General features: G+C 53.6%; 1 protein-coding gene across 3 annotated transcripts in view; it reads right to left on the bottom strand.

Moving 5' to 3' along the window:
• Positions 1-20,930, bottom strand: part of SH3PXD2A (SH3 and PX domains 2A) — a 246,986-nt gene that overhangs the window by 104,276 nt on the left and 121,780 nt on the right. For all 3 annotated transcript variants that reach the window (XM_005888033.3, XM_070363555.1, XM_070363556.1), the window contains exons 4-5: positions 16,787-16,863; positions 6,529-6,620 (exon numbers count right to left, since the gene is read on the bottom strand). In XM_005888033.3, the coding sequence (XP_005888095.2) occupies positions 6,529-6,620; positions 16,787-16,863 (169 nt within the window). The remainder of the gene's footprint in view (positions 1-6,528; positions 6,621-16,786; positions 16,864-20,930) is intronic.

Genomic DNA, 20,930 nt, shown 5'->3' with positions numbered 1-20,930 from the left:
AAACCCTGGAGAGAATTCCCGGAGCTAAAAGGTGCTCAGGAGAAGTCAGCCCAGCTCCTGCCTTCAGCAGGAGTCCTCTAGTCTTTTCTGAGCAGCCACTGCACACCCAGGAGGGGTGAAGAGGGAAGGGGGAGAAGAAGCAAAAGTTCCTATGGACAGAGCATCTGTGATACCAGGCACCCCTAAGGCATCAGAGCCCGTGAACCTCACGACTATTGTCCCAAGAGGGTCCTGGCCTCGTTTACAGAGATCTGAGAGGTGAAGGGACTTATTCAAGGCCACAGCAGAGCTGGGTGTTCTGGCTGTTGTCTCTGAGTTAGTTTAACTGAATTCAAAATTTTCACCTAGTGGTAGTAGCCTTGAGCTCTGAGTTTGTCTTCTATTTTCTTCTCCTAGCACGGAGCAGGTAGGTATGACTACGGAGAAGGTCACAGAGCTGTCACCGGAAGCCTGGATCCTGAGATTGGGAGTCAGGCTCCCAAGTAAGGCTGATCTAGAGTTTGACCAGGATTGAGGTAGTGGGGGCTCCTGGAAGAGGCTCCCCTCATTCACAGGGCCATCCTGGCTGCACGGCCACCCACATGCTCCATCTTCCTGCTGGGTCCTGAGGCAGGTGGCAAAGCCCCTAAGCCCTGGACACTGCTTTCCCCTGAGGAGGCAGCCCCCTTCAGAATGGAGAGGGAGGCTGCGAGGCCTTTTTTGGGGTCTTTACTCACACCACCGCAGCCCCGGAGCGGCCCTGTCCTCTGCCCAGGGCCTCCAACTCTGGAAGCCTCGCTCAGCGCCCTCCACTTCAGCACCTGGGCCACCTTCACGAGGGGCCCGGATCCCAACCTAGCATGTGGCTCAGATCAGGTAGGACCGGCTCCCTCCCGTGCTAGTCTGCCGGGCCAGGGACACACCGTGGTGGCAGGGGGGTGGACCCCGGGCCAGATGGAGGCTGGCCATTGGGACAGGCTGGGGCAGGGACGGAAGGTCCCTCCGAACATTGGGCCATTGTTTCAGGCCACAACAGAGGGTGGCTCTGTGGCCCTGGGGCTGAGAACAAAAACCTGTTTAGCAAGGCCCTGTTCCTCCCATGCAATTTCAAGAATTTAACCAGGGTCTGGCTGGCTTCAGTGGGAGAAAATGGGCTGAGGGGACAGGACCAAGCCTAGAGCTGAGATGGGTGGCAGGGACCAGGAGACCTTCAGTCACTGTGTGAGCCCACTGTGTGCTGCTGGGGTGTGGGGGTTCCTGCGGGCTCCCGGGCCGATGGGCTGGCAGCAGGCCCATGAGTGGGAGGTGATGAGAGGGGGCCCCAGACCTGGCCTCTGTTCTCTCTGTGACACGGGGGCCAAACGTGTGCATGCCACCTGCCCACAGGCTCCGGCTGAGCGCAGAGGGCCACCACTGTCAGAGCAAGAGGAGGCTGTACCCCGACTCGTGGCAGACCTGTTCTGAGGGTGGAGGGCAATTCCCTTGCTGCAGTTCCCCCCAACCCAGGACTGCCATGACAACGACGAGCCTGGCCTTGGGTGGTGCTGACCACGTGTCAGGCCTGTTCTTGCACTTTCCATGCACCATCCTCCCCATGGCCCCTGGAGGCAGGCACTGTCGTCATTCACACTGGACAGATAAGGAAACTGAGGCACAGAGGGGCCAGGGAACCCAGACCACCCAGCTCTGGTGGGTTGGGGGTTGGGGAGTGCTGTTCACTCTGCAACCTGGACAGTGGGCCGTGCAAGTTTTAACCTTGTTAATCAGTCCTGACCTGGGTTCAGTCAACATTTACCAGGGGCCAGGCCCTGCGGAAGGTGGGGGTGGGCAGTCAGAGAATGTGGGTACCCGTGGTGGGGAGAGACCATAAACAATGTGGTGTGGCTAGTGCCACAGCCAAGGGCTTTTGCTGGGGTGCGGGGGGTAGGGGGTGGGGAGAGGGCTTCCTGGAATGTCTGAGGGCTATAAAGGACAGGGGCTGGGGTGGGTGGGGAGAGGGGTCAGGAGTGCTGTACGTGGAGGGGGAGGTTGGGCCTGGGCTCGGGGGCTGGGGACCGCAGGCTGCACCCCTGTGTGGGCACCTAAGGAAGAGGGCAGGGCCTGTGGGCCAGGAGGTGGGAGAGATGGGAAGGCGGGTCTCAGGCCCTCCGGCCTCATGGGGTTGCCTCCCTCCCACTCCCGTTCTCTGAGGGATATGCTACATGCTGGGGTCTGAGGACACGGCCACTAGACGGCCCTTTGAGAACCTTAGGTTCACTGTTTCAGTAATGGGAATCGAAACTTGAACAAAAAGAGGCTTTTGCAAGGTCACATGGTTGACTGAGTTGGGAGTCCAGCCTGGCAGCCTGGACTCCCGTTTCCATCACTGACACCACGGGAATCAGAGCTGAGGGACTGGCTGCCCGGAGGCTCCCCGGGGAAGCCAGGCCAGGGGACGCCTGCCTCCCTGGCTCACTGGCTCAGCACAGGAGTCTTGGGTGCTCAAACACGGCTAAGCCAGGGACAGCTGAGCCAGCAGATGTGGCCCCAGGACCAGGTGGCCACGTGCACAGCCCAGCAGGTCATCTTAGGTTCTGGGGTGTGGCCTGTATGGGGCCAGGCTCACCTGGTTGTCAGAGTTCACCCAGGACTCGCCCTGAGCTGAATCCCCATGCGTTCCAGGGGTGTGTCCTTATCTCCCTCCTTCAGGATCTGATGACCAGGGCCTCTCCCCACCCCAAGCCAGCTATGCGGCTGCCCCAGAATCCACACAGGAGGTGGGGGTCACGGCACCCCCAGCTTCTCTTGCCGGACCCCCTGCCAGCTGGGTGACCTCCAGGGAGCCACTGCAGCTCTCTGTGCAGTCACGTCACAGCCTACCGCCCGTGGGGGACTAACACGGAGCCTGAGTGATAACACTCACCTGTCCTGCACGTCTCCTGCACACCTGCTCTGGGCACTGGCGATACCCTGATCAGAACGGTCCTGCTCTACCAGCCTGACAATAACGCGGGGAGGGAGCAGGGCATGTGGGAGGCAGTGATACGTTCCCTGCAGGAAGATGAAGTCAGGACAGGGAAGCCAGTGCTGGGGATTTTAAGCAGGAAAGCCAGGGGCAGCCTTGCTGGGCAGCTGTTTGAGTCAAGATTGCAAGGAGGTGTGGGACCAGGCTGGGGGCTCTCCTGGGGAGGGGCTGAGTGTTCCAGGTGGAGGGGAGAGCCAGTGTGAAGCCCCATGGCAGAACAGGGCTGGAGGGTGCGAGAAGGGGCAGGAGGTGTGGCTGGAGCAGAGCCGGCTGGCAGAAGCAGCAGGTGCCACCAGGGGCAAGGGGGGAGCAGGCGGAAGGGCCTTGACTCTGAGCAACACCAGGGGCAGGGAGGAATGTGACAGAAGAGGGACACGATCTGATGTACATTTTTAAGTGGTCGTTCCATCCTCTGTGTTGAAAATGGACCGTGGAGGGCAAGGGCAGAAACAGGAGAACAGTGAGGCCAGAATCCAGGGGAGGTAAGGCTTGCCCCCCCTGCCCCCCGGGTAGCAGCCGGGGAGACCGTGAGATGCGGTCAGGGTTTGGGTGTATGCCGAAGGTGGTGCCTGACGTGAGATGTGGTCAGCGTTTGGGTGTATGCCGAAGGTGGTGCCTGAAGGATGTGGTGACGGGTTGGATGCAGGGGTGTGAATCTAGAATAATGCCAGGATCTGGGGCCTAAGCCAGAGCCCCCCGGGAAGAGTTCAGTGCTGCTGAAGGACCCGCTAGCCAGTAGTTCGAGCAGAGGAGGGCAGGGCACTGGAGCAACCTTTGCATTCTTAAGCAGCCACATAAGAAGGCAGAACCACCATGGCCGCCAGTGCCAGGCTTACCAAACGTCTCTATAAAGAACACCCTTTCTGTGTGGGGCCCATGGTCTCAGCAAAGGCTGGCAGCCCAGAGGTGGGCCCCGCTCTCCACCCACGGAAGCCAGCGAGTGGCCTGGGATCAAAGCCGAGGGGCTGGGGCCTGTTGCCCACCTCCCCCACCGAGCTGGGCTGTTTTGCAACCTTGTCTTCCTTGCAAGATGGAAAGGGCCACAGTCCCCCACCCCAGCCCCTTGAGCGCTCAGAGGTCCCGCAGCAGCGCACTTGAAAGAGGCCGGGGTTATCTGCAAAATTCCAATTAAATCCACAGGCTTTGATAATTTGATAAGCCACTCCACAGTCGCCCCAGAGTCAAAATACGCTGTTACTCGATCTCGTGTTTATGTTTCAGGATGGAGGGGGGAGGTGTATGGTGGTCTGGGATGGTGCACGCAGTCCTGAGAGGGAGGGATGGTGCACGCAGTCCTGAGAGGGAGGGATGCAAACACTTGGCTGACAGATCATCAGCGCGGGTCACCCTTGGGTCTGAGCTACGCTCTGCACGGAACACAGGTCTCTCTTTGCAGGTCCTGGAGGCTGAGAGGGGCCAGGGTTGAGAAAACTGTAACTCTGGGGCCACAGCCAAACCCACCTCCTGACCCTCAGACCTGTCTCGTGCTGGAGTGGTTCTGTTCTCAGGCCCTCTCTTGCCAGACGAGATGTGAATTGGCCCAGGTGGCCGGTACCACCTCAAGAAGAGGCAGATAACCCCTGTTGCCATGGAAACCTGGAGACTAAATTCCTTATGACTCCTCCCTGCAAAAGCCAGGCTGTGATCTGCAGAGGTGGAGTGTGCAAGGAGCCACGTTCCATTCTGTTCCACAACCTCCCATCCAATGGGCCAGTAGCACTGGCCGGGTTATCTCAGTACACGTGTCATCTCAGTAAGCCCCTGGACTGCCCAGGAGTCCGGCATTCCTGCTTTTCAGGGATAGAAACACAGAGAGGCTGGGCAAATGATCTGAGATCACAGAGACTTGAGTGGTGGGTATGGACTCCAGAGCCTGCCCTGCAAAGCCATGCCTGCAGCCTCACGAACACGTAACTGTCTCCCCAAGCCTGGTTTCCACCGTTCCTTGAGGGCCTTCCAGGGATGGGTAAAAGGCTAACCTGTTGCCTTTAGTCCATTTCCCTGGTGGCTCAGTGGTAAAGAATCCACCTGTAATGCAGGAGTTACAGGAGATGCATGTTCGATCCCTGGGTTGGGAAGATCCCCTGGAGGAGGGCGTGTCAACCCACTCCATTATTCTTGCCTGGAGAATCCCATGGACAGAGGAGCCTAGAGGGCTACAGTCCATGGGGTTGCAAAGAGTCGGACACGACTGAAGCGACTGAGCACACACGCACACATGCCATTAGTGTACAGGTGAAATGAGACCAACTTATTTAGCTGACTGCCAGAGAGTGGGTGTAGGGTCACCAGTCAGAGGCAGGGTCAGCTGATTTTATGGCCATGCACCTGCTCCTTCACCCAACCAGTGACAATCCCTCTGGGCACACGATCATGTGTGACTCCAAGGATCAACCCACCTGGGGAGGGACATCTCCTCTCCCCATGGAAGGAAGGAGAACAAGAGGTTCTGAGAGGCCAGCACAACTGGGAAGTGGTGGGGCCAGGTGGACCCGGGGACTCTGCGGCCTAGGATGGAGTCTGGGCACATGTGCGAGATTCCAGCATGACCTAGTAGGTCATCTTGACCACCTGGCCCAGGGTATCCTGCTTCCAGAGAAGAAAAAAGACCCGCTTGGTTCCCTATTTCTCCCCAGCATGGAACATCGACCATCTCGGAACCATGAGGAATCAAAAGATTATGGTTCAAGTCTCGTGCCTGTCCCATACCCAACTAGCTGTATGGCTTCCGGAAAATCCTCCTAACCTCATGAGCCTCAGTTTCCTCCTCTGAAAACTGGGCTACCTTGTGTGCAAGCTAAGTTGCTCACTCACATCCGCCTCTTTTCAACTCTGTGGACTGTAGCCCGCCAAGCTCCTCTGTCCATGGGATTCTCCAGGCAAGAATACTGGAGTGTGTTGCCCTGCCCTGCTCCAGGGGATCTTCCCGATCCAGGGATCGAACCCAGGTCTCCTGCATTGCAGGCAATTCTTTACTGCTGAGCCACTAGGGAAGCCCCCTGGGCTCCCTAAGTCTATTGTAAGATGCTACAGGTAAAAGCCATTTGGTGAACACTCTGTGTGCACTCATTGTTTTTGATAATAATTATAGGATCTATTGCCAGATCCTATAATATAGGACCGCTGGGTTACTCAGTGGGTGAGGTTCGCCTGGGCAGCACATGCCCTCCTGGTACTACATGTCAGTTGGGCGCTCGGTAGTGTCAACAAATAAGAGCAACGACTGCTAATCCCATGTCTGAACGGCATGACCTTGTATTTTCTGTTATCTCGTCTGCTCCTGACAATAAGCTGTGAACCAGAAAGAGTTTGCACGAAAACCTGCTCCCCAGATGCAGAGACACCCGCCCTTGCCAGGTCTGGGGTCAGAGAAGTGAGGAACAAGCCCTGGTCACAGGCGTCTGGGGAGGCTGCTCTTCCTTCCTCTGGTCCACGCTTAGCCCGCTGGCCTGGCCAGCACTCCCTCCACTGCACCCCCACGTCTGGGGCCTCTCCAGGCCGGCCTCAGCATTGGCCTCATGGGAGAGGCTTGGGCGAGCACTTACTCTTTTGGGGGGTTGACGTCCTCTGGTCGGGCCTCAAAGAACCGAAAGACTTCATCACACTGTGAAATATGGGGCGGTAGCCGGACAAGGGCCTGTGGAAAGATGGGAAGAAAGGGCGTTAGGCCTGATGACACTGGGAGCAGGAGAACCAAAAGCTAGGTCAGCTTGGCCAACAGTGACTGGGGGAGGCTTGAGGACTGTGCTGGGGAAGACATAGTGAACAGGTGCCACCAGCTACCCACCCACCACCCAGCCAGACAACTAGCCAAGAAATGAACTAATCAGCTGACTAATGAAACAACTCTCCCTCCATCTATCCATCCGTCCCTCCCATCGACTAACCAACCATTCCATTAATGAACTAAGCACACAGTCAACTAATAAACCCGGCCCAGTCCAGTGTGGAGTGCTGGGGGTGCAGGGTGAGGTCAGGCAAAGCCCTGCTTCTTGGCCCCTCATTTAGGATGGAGAGAAGACAGTCAAAGCAATCAACCTGTCAACCATCCAGCCAACAATTCAACCAACCAACCATCTAATTAGCCAGTAACCAACTAAACAACTAGCCAACCAAATTAAAAAAAAAAAAAGTGGGGGGGAGGAGGCCAGTAAATCCTAGGTCTCAGGGTCCTTAGGAACATATTATTCTGCATGAACCCTGAAAGGGTTCTCTCTTGCCCACAGAATAAGTCCAAAATCCTTAACTCCACAATCCAAGGCCTTTTCCCTCCACCCTCATCCCCCACATTAGCCACACCCCAGCCTCATCAGATACTCACAGCCTATAAGTACTCACTGCACCATTATTATTTAATGACAAGTCAGCTGGTCATTCTACCAAGGACAGTAGGGTGCTATGACAGAGTCTGATCAGACCTGGGAAGATTAGGAAAGGAGGTGGTTTTAGGAGAGTCTCTTTGAAGCTGATTTCTGAGAGACAGCTAAGAACTGACTGGTCAAGGGACTTCCCTCATGGTGCAGTGCCTAAGACTCCACACTCCCAATGCTGGGACCGAGGTTCGATCCCTGGTCAGGGAACTAGTTGCATGTCGCAACTAAGACCCGGTGCAGCAAAATAAATAATAAAAATACATAAATATTTAAAAAATAAAATGATGAATTAAAAAAAAAAAAAGAATTGACTGGTCAAGGTGAGGGTCGGGGGACCCTGCCAGAGGCTGGGTGTGGTATGGTCTAACAGGGCCATACCCTGAATTGAGCCTGGAAGGAGCAGAATAAGCTGAAGGGTGTGGAAAGGCTTCTTAGAAGAGTGGGCAGGAGTTTGGCCCGAGGGGTGTGCAGGATTCGGGCAGGCGGGAGGAGGTGGGCATCCCCAGGAGCATGACTGTGCAGGCAGGGGTGAGGGGAGCTGTGAGCTGGTCGTTCAGGAGGGGTGAGAGCCCGCTGCTGGACAGTGAGGGACGAGGGTCAGGGGTGGTCAGTTTCCTGCCAGCACAGATGCCACACCTTTCAGCCTGGGTACCTGGACCGCCGCTGACCCAGCCCAGTCCAGTGGAGTGGTCGGGGGATGTAGGGTAAGGCCAGGCAAAGCCCTGCTTTTGGGCCCCTCATTCAGCATGGAGAGAAGACACTGGGGTGATCCTTTAATACAGACAGATGAGGTCAAAGTAGGGCTGGGGGACAGGGCCAGTCCTGGAACTTGGGCTAGAGCCAAGGGAAGAAAGACGGAAACCCTGGGCGACAGGAGTGTGAGGAACTGCTGATAAGCAGGCTCCGGAGCAGCGGCCAGCCAGAGGGGGCCTGTGCCTCCCCAGCCTCCCTGCACTGGCGCTGCTTCAGGCGCAGTGACCTGACCCAGCAGCTCCCCTGTGCCAACCCTGCTGGGCCTCCATGAGTGTGGCCCCTGGGAACCTCATGATGGTCCTCACGAGGGCAGATCTCATGCCCGTGTTCCTGAGGAGGAGACCGAGAGTCAGGGAGGCCACGTGGCCTGCCCGCACGTGGGAAAGACCTTGCTAGAAAGGAAGTTCCATGCAGGCAGAGATTTTAGTCTGTTTTGTTGACTGCCCAGATTCTAGAAGAGGGCCTGGCACTCAGTGAATATTTGTTCAAATGAATAGATGAATAAGGCTCTGGTGTGTGGCCCTAATAGGACATAATAGAGGGGCAAGAAAAGCACATGTGGCCTTAGGTTGCGTTGACAGAGGTATAGTGTTCAGGAAGAGGGACGTGATCGTTTACTTCTTCGCTGAGCTGCTCAGGTAGTGATTCAAGTGTGGCATGGAGCACAGCGGCCTTTCCGGATGCCAAACCCACAGCCGGGCAAGAGGGGACAAGACCTGATCTTAGCAGGTAAGACACACTGCGCAACTCCCAGCTGTTCCTTCCAGAGCCTGCAGTTTTCCAAGAGTCTCTAACAGATCACACCCCCAAGACCAGGCAGGGAAAAACAAAAGAAAGAAAATTCACATTCAAAGAGCAACTACCACGTGTCAGGCACTGTTGTAGGACTCTCCAATCATCCAACAAGCAGGGAGCCTTTTGGTGTATGCCTGGGTGGTACAGGCATGAGCCAGACACAGCGCCTGCCCTCACAAGTATACATCTAGTGAGGCAGACCCCGTACTGTCCTGGAGGTGCCCATCACTGCTTCCATTTATGGTGGGGACACTGAGGCTCCCGGGGGTGAAGCCACATCTGAAGTAAGTGGCAGAATAAAGGTCTGTGCTCAGACACAGCCTGGGTGGATTTATCCCTATTGTGTTCAAGTTTTCATTTAACACACATGGTATGTGCTGCTTTGTTCCCCAGGAGAGAAGGGTAGAAGGAAAGAAAAACTGAGGAAGAAGAGAGAGAGGGACAGAGAGATGGGGGCGAGGAGAGAAAGATGCAGACAGAGACAGAGATGAAGGGAGAGGCGGAGACAAAGAGAGACAGAGATGGGAAGAGAGAGAGGAGAGAGAAAGGCAGAGACAAAGAAGCAGACAGACAGAGACATGGAGAGGGACAGGGAAACTGAGCGGCAGAGACAGAGAAATGGAACGCAGGCTGTGCAGAGAGCAAGGGCCCCTGGTGGCATATGGAGGCAGGAGGGGTCAGGAGGGAGCACTAATGGGCCGGGATGGGCAGGAGGGAAGCGTTCCCAGCGACCCAGGCTGTGTGCAGAGCTGCTGCCAGTGTGACCTCCCTGACAGCAGAGGGAGGGGGCCAGGGCAGGCGCCCTCCCACTCGGGCGCAGAGCGGCCGCCTGGCTCCCCCAGCGGCAGCGGTGAACACAGTGGCTCTTCATACCGACAGAGACCGGCATTCTCAGGGCAGAGGACGCGTGGGCTGGAAGGGCCTCAGACAAAGAGGCCTTTCGGGCAAACCACTGCGGCATCTTTATTTAACAGAGAGCCCTGAGGGGAGCCACATTGAGGGCTCGTCCTGATTTCAGGCTGACAAGAGGCTCTTGGCTCAGAGCAGCTTCCATCAGAGACGCCGCCAAGCCCAGCTCCGGCCAAGATCATTTGGCAGGAGCGCTGGGTGCTGAGCAGTCAGTCCCCAAGGCCTGGGCTGGTGATGACAACCAGAGTGGGGAACCTCCAAACCTAGCTCTTCTTGCAGGAGCCGGTAGGGGCCAATCTGTGAGCACCTCAGGGGCATCACCTGTGGCTCAGACCTAAAATGCTGTCATTGGGCATTCAGCATGCACACCATGATGAGGTGGTTAAGTCAGGGACTCAGGGCTAGGCAGACGTGAGTTTGAGTCCTAGCTCTTCTGTTCACAGGCTATGTGATACTGAATGCCTTGCTTGCCCTCTCTGGACTCAGTACGATGGATCTCATAGGGTACCTGCCTATTAGGAGGTTAAATGAGATCGTGGATATGAGGAGCCTAGCACAGTGCTTGGCACTGAATTAACAGTAAAATTTAGGGACTTCCCTGGTGGTCCTGGCTTCCCTGGTGGCTCAGACAGTAAAGAATCTGCCTGCAATGCAGGAGTTCAGCTCAGTTCAGTCGCTCAGTCATGTCCAACTCTTTGCAACCCCACGGACTGCATGCAGCACTCCAGGCCTCCCTGTCCATCACTAACTCCCGGAGCTTACTCAAATTCATGTCCGTTGAGTCAGTGATGCCATCCAACCATCTCATCCTCTGTCATCCCCTTCTCCTCCCACCTTCAATCTTTCCCAGCATCAAGGGCTTTTCCAATGAGTCAGTTCTTCGCATCAGGTGGCCAAAGTATTGGAGTTTCAGCTTCAGCATCAGTCCTTCCATTGAATATTCAGGACTGATTTCCTTTAGGATGGACTGCTTGGATCTCCTTGCAGTCCAAGGGACTCTCAAGAGTCTTCTCCAACACCACAGTTCAAAAGCAGCAATTCTTCGGCACTCAGCTTTCTTTTGGGTTCAATCCCTGGGTTGGGAAGATCCCCTGGAGAAGGGAACAGCAACCCACTCCAGTATTCTCGCCTGGAGAATTTCATCAACAGAGGAGCCTGGTGGGCAATAGCCCATGGGGTCGCAAAGAGTCGGACACGACTGAGCGACCACAGTTTTACTTTCGCTGGTGGTCCAGTGGTTAACAATCTGACTTGTAATGCAAGGGACAGAGGTTCGATCCCTGGTCCTGGAACTAAGATCCCACTTGCCTCAGAACAACTAAGCCCGTGTGCCACAATTAGAGAGTCTGTGTATGACAACAAAAGGTTCTGAATGATACAACGAGGATTCTGCATGCTGCAACTAAGACCTGACACACCAAATAAATAAATAAAAAATTCAAAATAGTGAACTTTAGTTATACTATTGTCTTCATTATCATTATCCATTAGGTGAGAGCAGTGAGGCATACTGGAAAGAACAAGAGTCAGGAGACTTCAGTTCTAGGTCCAATTCCGCTATTATGTACTGCTACATGACCTTGAGCAGCTCACCTCACCTCTCTGGTTGTTGCTCCTTTTAGGATAAAATAGACTAGCTTTACAATTTCAAACTTAGCTCACGGAACACATGTTGGATGAGATAAAATGAGTTCTGTGGGCACATGTGAAATGGTGCCTTGTAGATCCCTCTCTAGGTCTTGGTGGGCAACATGTTTATCAGCACAGCAAAGGCAAGAGACCTGCAGAGCTGTGTTCAGGCCAGTAGTTATGAATAATAATGACGTCCTGGGAGACAGACTCATGTAATCATCACATTAAGAGATGGGTATGACTATGACTCCAATTTTACAGAAAAAGAAACTAAAGCACAGAGAGGTTAAAACATTTCTCAAGGCCACACAGCTACCAAGTAGCAAGATTTTGAATTAGGTGCTCTGAGTCCAGAGCCTATGCTCTGTCTCATCTGCAACTCCGTACCGCCTTCAGCATCGCCCACAGGTTGCTGATGGTGGAGCTGGTTTTCCAAACAATCCCTATTAACAGCCGGTGGAACACAGCTAGGCAAATCCAGGCTACAGACTTTCTGAAGTTTCTTCCAGCTTTAACAGTCATTGACTCTAGGGCTTTAAACGGCACCATGATCAGTGAACTCAGTGTCTAACCTACCACAAACCTGGTCTTTGCAAGTACAGCAGTGGCACAGGAGGGAGGCCCCAGGCAGACTCGGCTCAGACCCTGTGCTTCCAAATGACCCCTCTCCAAGAAGCCCACCATTCTGGGTAACGTCTGTCTACCCTAGAACAAAGCAACGAAAAAAAAGCAAAGTTCCGCATTTGTCAAAGCAACTGGGGGAGCCCTGCTCTTTCCACAGGATCAAACACTCTCCTATTTTTAGCAGCATCGTTTTGGCTTCTAATCAATGGAAATCTTATAGGTAAAAACCCAGGAACTCTTGATTGGGGCCGGGGAGGGGGGCTGGGGTCCCACCCATTTTGCCCCCACTCCCACCCCTGGGGCTGCTTCTAACCTGCTCAGATTATTCCTCTTAGATCAGCATCTCGGAAGCTGGGAGTTCACCGAACTTGCATAAATCAGAGTATTTCAAACGCATGAGTTCTCTTTTTGAAGGATCTAAGCAGCAAATTCTTTTGAAATGGAAATAGTGCTTAATTCGCAATTGCTGTTTAAGCCATTTCACAAGTGATCCTATTAAATTGGGGCCTCGGGAACATGTCACCCTCCTTGGAGGCTTCCTCTGCCTGTGTGTGATCTCTGCATCTTGTTGTCAGATACTGGCTGGACTCCCTCATGCTGGTTAGTGAAGACACAAAGACAGCAGATGGGGCCTTCGAGGGGCTCTTGCTCTGAAGAAGATGGACACACAGAAATTACCCGCTACAGAGGGTGGGTGTGCAGTACAGAGCCTGCACGGAGTACTCAGGGTGGTCAGCTTTCCCTGGGGAGTGGGAGGCTTCTGGGAGGGGGGCCTGGGAGCTGAAAGCATGCCTAGGAAAGAGGCCAGCACAGACCAAGGGGTGGAGGAGACCTAGGGGAGTCTGGCTAGCTACGGATGGCCGCGCTTCTGCGGACTGGGCTGCAAGGCAGGGGGCCCATGGAACCAACCACAGAGGACCTGGCTGAGCCATTCAGCGGTTCTTCTGGGCAATGAGGCTCCTCAGAAGACCTCTCAGTGGAAAATGGACACTATCAGCTTGATCCCAGGCTGGAAATGTTTGTGTTTTTTTTTTTCCCTGAGTCTGTCTGGACCAGAGGAGATGAAGAGATGCTGCCAGCTGGGTTTCCTCCGAGCACCAGACCTCTCAGGAGGCATGAATGCGTCAGTCCTGGCTCTGCCTCAGTCTCCCCCCATCAGCAACACTGCTAGCCCAGGCCTGCCTTAGCATAAGGGACACAGGAACAAAGTAACTCTCCCGGTGTCTAGGACTGAGCTCGCCAGGTGCTGCTTTTGAGAAGACTGTTTCTGTTGCAACATGAATCTTTTTCTTTATTAACACCAGAGATAATGATGGGCCATGGTGGGAAACACTCACAGTGGGAAGGGGAATGGCTGGAGCTAAGAACCTCCAAGTAATAGCCTCAGTTTTTGAACCTGGGAAGTGGGGCTGAAAATGAATGTGTCTGGGAAATGCAGAGGGTTGGGAGGGGGGCGTTTTCTTTACCCCAACAGGGCTGATTGCCTTGTTGGGCTTGGAGTCCTTCCCTCAGTCAAATTCCAGCCAAGCTCTCATCCCTCCAACAAAGGAAGTCCTTGATTCTAAAACCAAGTTGATGGTGGACCGCAGGATAATAGAAGGGAACTCAACTTTTGGGGTAACAAAAAATTCTAGTTGCATCCACCAGGAAATGGAGGCTTGTATAAACAGTGATACATGGCAGAGGGTGGGCGGACTATTCTCAAACACCCTTTCTCACTGTCCACCCCTTGGGATATTTATTTTATCCCATAGACAAACACTGCAAACATGTATTTCACACACAGGAATGGGGTACATGGAGTCATTTATGGGCTAGATTGTTCATCTGAGCCCCCAAAGTATAGCTCACGCTTGTTAGTGAGATGAAAGTCTTCAAATTGTTGAGGCCACAGAACCATTAAATATTAACCGCATAACCATTCTGCCCATTAAATTAATTTATGGGGTAACAGAAAAGCCTTTGGAACCCCTCTTGATAGACAGCGGCCCTCAAGAGCCACATAAAACAATCAGCCGACTGGCGCTTGGTAAATTTTCCGTGACGTTCATCCAATCTGCTTCATATATGTTTAAAATTAACACTGAGATCTGGGCTGTGAAACTGCCATCAGGTGGAGGTGCTGGCTGGCCAGCGAAGGCAGGGAGCCCTAAGTCTAGGGGAGATGGTCAGACTTTCCATATCTGAGTTCTGGCAGAGGAGCTGGCTATGCCGTGCACAAAGCCAGCTTCACAATCTTGGGCGCATTTGAATCCCCAGCAAATCCCAGACTCGGAGCCCATGCTCTCTAGCAGGTCCAAGGAAGATTCTGGCCAGCCAAGCAGAGCTGCCTAGGCAGGTAGTGGAAATCAAACTCTAGAGGTTCTGAGTAGCATGTCCAAGGACAGGTGGAAGCAAGACAGGGCTGGCCGTGGAGTGGACCGCACATGGCCCTGACTGTGCGGCCGGCTTGGGGGGCGCAGTGATGCCAAGTGAAAGGCTGGACCCTGAGTGGCACAGACCAGACGACTGCGTGGCAGGGCTGTGACCTGTGAAGCTGGAAGGCAGTGACCACGGACTGCAGCTGGACTTATCACTAATGATCATTCCAAGGTCATTCCAAGGTCTCAGACAATCGGACCACAGATCCCAGCTTTCAAGTTCAGCAGAATTAAAGGTCACTTCTGCACTGCCCCACCCCCCTCTGCCATTCTCAGAGTAAATGACCGTCTCCAAGCCGCCTGGCGGCCTGGTGAACCCGTGACATTGCTCTTGTTGCCTGGCTCTGAGCAGTTCACATCTATGCTAATTAGGTTAGGGGGCCCCCTCTCCTCTTGCAGACCCCACTTAATGGTTTCCTAGCCAGCAGTAGCACCACTGGGGCCCCAGAGTCCTCATCCTGACTTAGGAGTCCTGTTCAAAGCCTGATCCCAGGAGATAAGATGTTATCACTTTCTTGCTCCAGACAACCCAGGAGACGGCATTTCCATGGAGCCCAACTGCAAATGCCCTGGGCTCCACCGGCTCAGGGAGGCCGAGGCTGATGTAAACCATAGGTCCCAGTGGCAAAAGGCTTCCTCCTGCCCTGTGCCCTTCCTCAAATAGCTCTGCCCATTTGTTTAACTGCTTGAGACAGGAATAAAGAGAAATAAACACGCAGGCTGCAGCCATCAATTTAACTGGAATTGGCGATTGCCCTTAAAAGAGAAAAATGGATATTGATCTGAAGAAGAGAAACTTCTAGCTTAAGGAAATTCATCAACAGGGCATCCTTTTACCTTAAAGGCAGAAAAAGTGACTGAGCATAATTTGCACAGTCACAAAATTCAAACTTAGGATAAGGGAGAATATTTGGGAGTGCTTGCTTCTCCGTCCTCTTGGGAACACAGTTACATAATTGAGCAACTAGGTTCTTATTTAAATATTTTATTATTGACAAGTACTCCAAATTACAAAATATTTATGCAGAAAGGAGCCTTATGGTAACAACTCCATGTAGGGACAGAACATTTCAGAAGTTACAAACACTGTGAGATACATTCTCCTGCTCAACCCCTTCATGAACCCCATGAGACAGTTATTTTTACCCCCCATCTTACAGATCAGGAAACGAGCTCAGAGAGGTATAGCAACTTGCCAGGGTCACACAGCTAGTCAGTGGGGCACTGGGATTCAACCCCAGCTCTTCTCACTCTAATACCAGCACTCACAACAAAACATTATCATCCACTTGCTTCTCCTCAAGATTCTTGAGTCAGACTCCACAACAGTTTTCACTTAACTAGGAAATTCCATCTCCATTAAAAGCCAGTAGTGCCCCGTGATAACACTGAATTGTTTGGGTGTTGTAATAATAATAACAAAAAGCCAGCATCCATCAAATGCTTCCTCTGTGCGGACACTCTGCACGGCTGCCTTGCGCCTGTCCGGTCACTGCATCCTCACGGCTACACTCTGCAAGGTACCAGTCTCCTTGCCATTGGACAAGTGTGGAAACTGAGGCTCCGGGAAGTTCAGTAAGTTGCCCGAGTTCACACAGCCAGCAGGCATTCAAACCCAGGTGGTCTGGCCATCTAGAGGCCATGTTCCAAGGCCACCGAAGTGGCAGCCTCGCGTCCTCACTGCAGGGGTCCCAGGCTCTGGACAAAGTAGAAAGACAAACGGGTTCTGCTTCATGACCCTGCGGTCACTGCCTGTCTGTTTTGGGGCTTTGGCTGTTCTAATGTACGTACGTACGTGTGTGTGTGTCTGTGTGGTGAGTTTTTTCATCTATAAACATGTGTACATGAGCGTCCGTATTTACCAAGACTTCTGTGTATAAACAAATATGCATTTCAGATGATACTGAACCCGAGACTGATTCCAAAATGTCCCAAAGAGAATTCAAAGAAAGAGTTCTCCTGTATCCAGCAAGATGCCACACACGAAATCCTTTCAGCGGAGGTCCCTGCACAGAGCCCCCAAGCTGGTGGAAGTGATTTAAAGGAGTGTTTTGTAAACACAGACGTATCCTGAAAGGAGTAGAGCCCACAGCCCTTGCGCCCCAGAGGCAGTCTAGTCCTGGGGTGACCCCTCCCTGAGGGACACCCACACCCACCCCTCTGGCCAGGAAACACCGGGCCTCAGGGTGCACTTGCTAAACTACAGCAGAGAGTTTTGAATGGACAACCCTCTTTTTTAGATGCACAGAATCTCTGGCAGGTGGACCACCCCTCCCCAGCCTCAGACACCCTCTTACCCGGCAGTACTCATCGATGGGTTTCAGCCTCTTCACAGCTACATCCCGGATGTGGCTCCTCCGGAAGAGGATTTTGCCTGGAAGAAGAGAAGCTCATGAGCGGGGTGATTCTGGGTGAAGCTGCCATAGGAACCTGGAACCCCACGTTCCCTCTCCCTCAGCTTCTCAGCATCTTAGCTGGCCACCAAACGCCCCCACCTCCGCCCGCTGCCAAGGAAACAAGAGAGGAGTGGTCACCTCTCCCTGGGGGCAGGAGACGCCCCAGGCTGAGGGTCCAGGACCTCTGGGGCAGGTGAGGAGCCCCAGAGGCTGCCATCTTGACCAAATCACCTTGTCTGGGTCTAATGGCAGGATCCATGCCCCAACGTGGGTGCGGCTCTCCAGTGACCTCACGAATAAATACAAAGGGTGGCCCAACCCACACGCTATGCTTTGTTTTCAGGCCCATCCCTCCTTGAGAAATCTGCCTTCGTTCCTGCCAGCTGGGCAGGAATTCCTATTCTTAGCTTAGGTGGGTGGCTATTTCCAGGGCAGGCACAGGCCAGTACAAGGAAGAGCGGCTACCCCAGCCCAATGGACCCCTCAGCTGGGCTGGTAGATCCCTCTACAAGTATGGGCAAGGCTTCTGGGAAATGCCAGCTCCCAAACCTTCTCTATTGGTTACACTTAGAATCTGAACTCCTGGGTCTGATGCGTAGTGGCCATCAATGTCCAGGTCAGTGCCTCCTTTTTAGAAGACTTCCTTGATTGCCGAGCTGAGAGTAATTACCCTTTTTCCAGAATACCTACACATTTTGTCTAGTCCTAAGACACACACCACATTCTGCCATGTACTGCTGACATTCGTGAGCCCCCTCTACCAGGGGCCTGTCTGACTCATCTTAGGGCCCGAAGAGCCCAGCATGTGGTGAGGGGCTCACTTCATGGCTTTAACAGGCATCTGTTGTCCCAAGACCACCCAGTTCCCCTCTGGAGAGCCTCCTTCCTCCATTTCTAACCGTGTGGTTCAAGTGGAGCTGACAACACCCCCGTCAGCAATGGTAGGCATGTGACCCAGTCTAGCTACCCAGAGTCACAGTGATTGGCTCAGGGACGGGCAAGAGGACAGGATCTGGACCAACGAGGGTCGGCCCTGAGACCTCTGCTGGTGCCCTCTTCCTCCCAGTGTTTGCTCCCACGCTTGCTAAGCTGGCAGGATGAAGGCCTGGAGCTCCTAGTGACCATCTCTATCCTTGCCAGAGATGGAAACAAACCAAGAGAAAGGATCTGAGCCTGGGACAGAGCTGGTGCTCAATAATTTTTCCTTTTCTTTCCTCTTTTTCTCAGCTGTACCATGTGTCTTATGGGGTCTTTGTTCTCCAACCAAGGATTGAACCTGTGCCCTCAGCAGTGAAAGCGTGGAGTCCCAGCCACTGGACTACCAGAGAATTCCTTCAGCAAATGTTTCCTGAATGACTGAAAAGCAGAGCCAAGAGATGGTGAAGGGCAGACCCATTTGACATCATTTGAGCCGCTGGATATAGCTGTTCCTGAACCCAGGGTCTACCTGGGACTTTTCCCTTATATAAAATAATACAATTTTTTAACATTGAAACTTGTTGGAGATGCGTTTTAATCACTTGCATCTCATTTAGGAGTCCTAAATGAGATGATTCCCATTGAGTGAACAAATAAATAGACTGCAGGTTAAGATACTTAAGCTTCCTCTACTGTTATCCTTTGGTCACTAAGTTGGGTCTGACTCTTGTGCGACCTCATGGACTGCAGCCCACCAGGCTCCTCTGTCCATGGGACTTCCCAAGCAAGAACACTGCAGTAGTTGTCATTTCCTCCTCCAGGGGAATCTTCTCGACCCAGGGATCGAACCCACACCTCCTGCTTGGTAGGCAGATTCTTTACCACTGAGTCACCAAGCATGAGCCTTGTGTTGGTCTAGGTTGTCTCCCCAGAAGTGGACCCAGAGATGAGGAAGTGAGTGCAAGTTGTTTGGGAATTGATCTTGGGAATTAAGGCAGGTCAGGCAAGGAAGTGTCACCCTGCCAGTTAATCACCCGATGGCGGCAGCTCAGGTCTGTTGAGGAACTCGAGGCGCGTGTAGAACGCACTACAGAGGTATCCTCGACGAGGGCGAGGAGACTGGGGTGTTCACCGCCAACGCCCTGCTTGTCTGAGCTTCTGAGAGCACTGCTTCACAGGCGCTCCTGGCTGAGGATGTTCCCATGGCTAGGACAAAGCTCCCAGTTGTCCGCGTGAGCAGACTCTGGCAGGCAGAGTGGGATGGAAAGGGGCCCTGGGGGCCCTGGAAGCAGCTGCTACAGTGCTCCCTGACTTCCCTGTCACCACAGGTACTGGTCACCAGCCCTTTTCCAGCCAGACTGCCGAGTACCTAACTCATTAAATCGCGTGTGACTTCTTGCTCATTTGTGTCCCTCACCCCTCCACGCTCAGCGTCAACCGGAGGCCCTGCAGCGGCTGCTTCCTCCTCTTTCACCACACCTGCACTGAGCACAAGCCTCTGCATACAGCAGGCGTCCAATAGGCCCTTGTTGATCCAAGCACCTCCCTCCCTCTCTCAGATGCTCCCTCAAGCTCCCCTTCCTCCCTTTCTCATGGAAGCCTGGTAGAGGGGCCGCGTCCCAGGCAGAGAGGTGACACTGTGCAGACGACGGTGTCATCAAGATGAATGGGCTCCTCCATGTGTTCCTTTTGAAAGGAGATAAAATGTGATTTATCAAGACATGAGAGGCGACCATCTTTCCTCGGGAGAAGATGTCACAGAGTTGGTATTCCTGGCCTCTTTGTCTCCTCCCCTTTTTTTAGCTGCCTGTCGATCTGTTGCCTGAGGGCCATAGGAAGTACACGTGTACAGCCAGAGGGGATGGCGTGTGAGATAAACGTGCGGTGGGAGGAGACCCGCTCTCCAGACCTATGAAATGACAGGCGGCCCTGAGCAGGGTTCTGGGCCTTCTACCCGAGCCGGTTAGCTGTCAGGAGCTGGAGGCCACCCAGGCTCAGTGACACCAGCAGCCCAACGGTATCCCACAAGAACCTGGAGCACTTGCGGGGAGGTAGAGCACCTGGAGGGGCGGGGACCGGAGTTGGGGGCGGGCTGGCCCTCAGACCTGGCTCTGTCCTGTGCTTCTTTCAAAGGGGGAAAAAGTAACTGATCCACCCTCCAAAACTAGCACTCCTGCTCTTTCTCATCCTATCGCAGGACAAAAAAGAGCAGAGAGATGGGGAGACAAACTAGGTCCCTCTTCTGGACCTCCATCTCAGGGCTGGCCAAGCCTATGACTGGGTTTGGTATTCCTGAGATATACAGATACAGATATAGATATAGACATAGATACATCAGATAGGACCTGATCCAGTTGCTGAGACAGAACTAGCAAAAAAAAATTAATAGTTAAGGGACAGTTAAGGCCTCCAGACATGCAGAAATTTAGAAGAGAGGGCTGGGGTAGCCGAAACAGGGAGGGGGCTGGGAGGGCTCCTCACCCTACCTTGCCCCTCAAGCCCACCCTCTGCAGTCATGCCTCCAGGCTGGACACCTCCCATCTCCCTCCCAAAGCTTGTGGGTCTGTTGCTCAGGTATAAAGTCAGAGGAGAATTTCTGTACAAGCTATTTCCCAGTTGAGTTTTTGGACTCCCAACAGGGCTTCCCTCCTTCTCACTGAAATCCTGACTGGAGCACTGTCTTCTTTTCTTGGGGCCTTGGCACAGGCTGCCAGGAGTCGGGGAGGGGAGGGGGAGGGAGGGCAGATCTGGAAGGGACTCTACGGTCTTGACTTCTCTGTTAGGAATCCAAACCACACTTGGAAGGCCAAACCGGTGACCATATTAAAAGGGAGAGAAAGAGAAAGGAGGAGGAGGAACATCCCCATTAAGGAAGTCGGGTTCACGGGGCATTAAAGGCCTCTTGTAAATGTAATTCAGCCCGTTTACGGCAAGGCCAGGAGAGGCCCCTGCCAGAGCCTTCAAAGCCAGGCAGATGCAGCCCCAGAAATATGATAAGCATCGTAAGGAAGATTACACTCAGGACCTGAGACAGACCTCAGGATTAACTCATTCCTGAAAGCAGAGAAGAGACCTGTTGAGCCCAATAGGGCCTGAGCCTGTGAGCGGAGGCCCCTCTTCCTGCCAC

Source organism: Bos mutus, chromosome 26 (genome assembly GCF_027580195.1).
Source record: "Bos mutus isolate GX-2022 chromosome 26, NWIPB_WYAK_1.1, whole genome shotgun sequence".
Lineage (NCBI taxonomy): Eukaryota > Metazoa > Chordata > Mammalia > Artiodactyla > Bovidae > Bos > Bos mutus.
The sequence above is the reverse complement of the archived record's forward strand: the minus strand, read 5'-3'. Positions and strand labels throughout refer to the sequence as shown.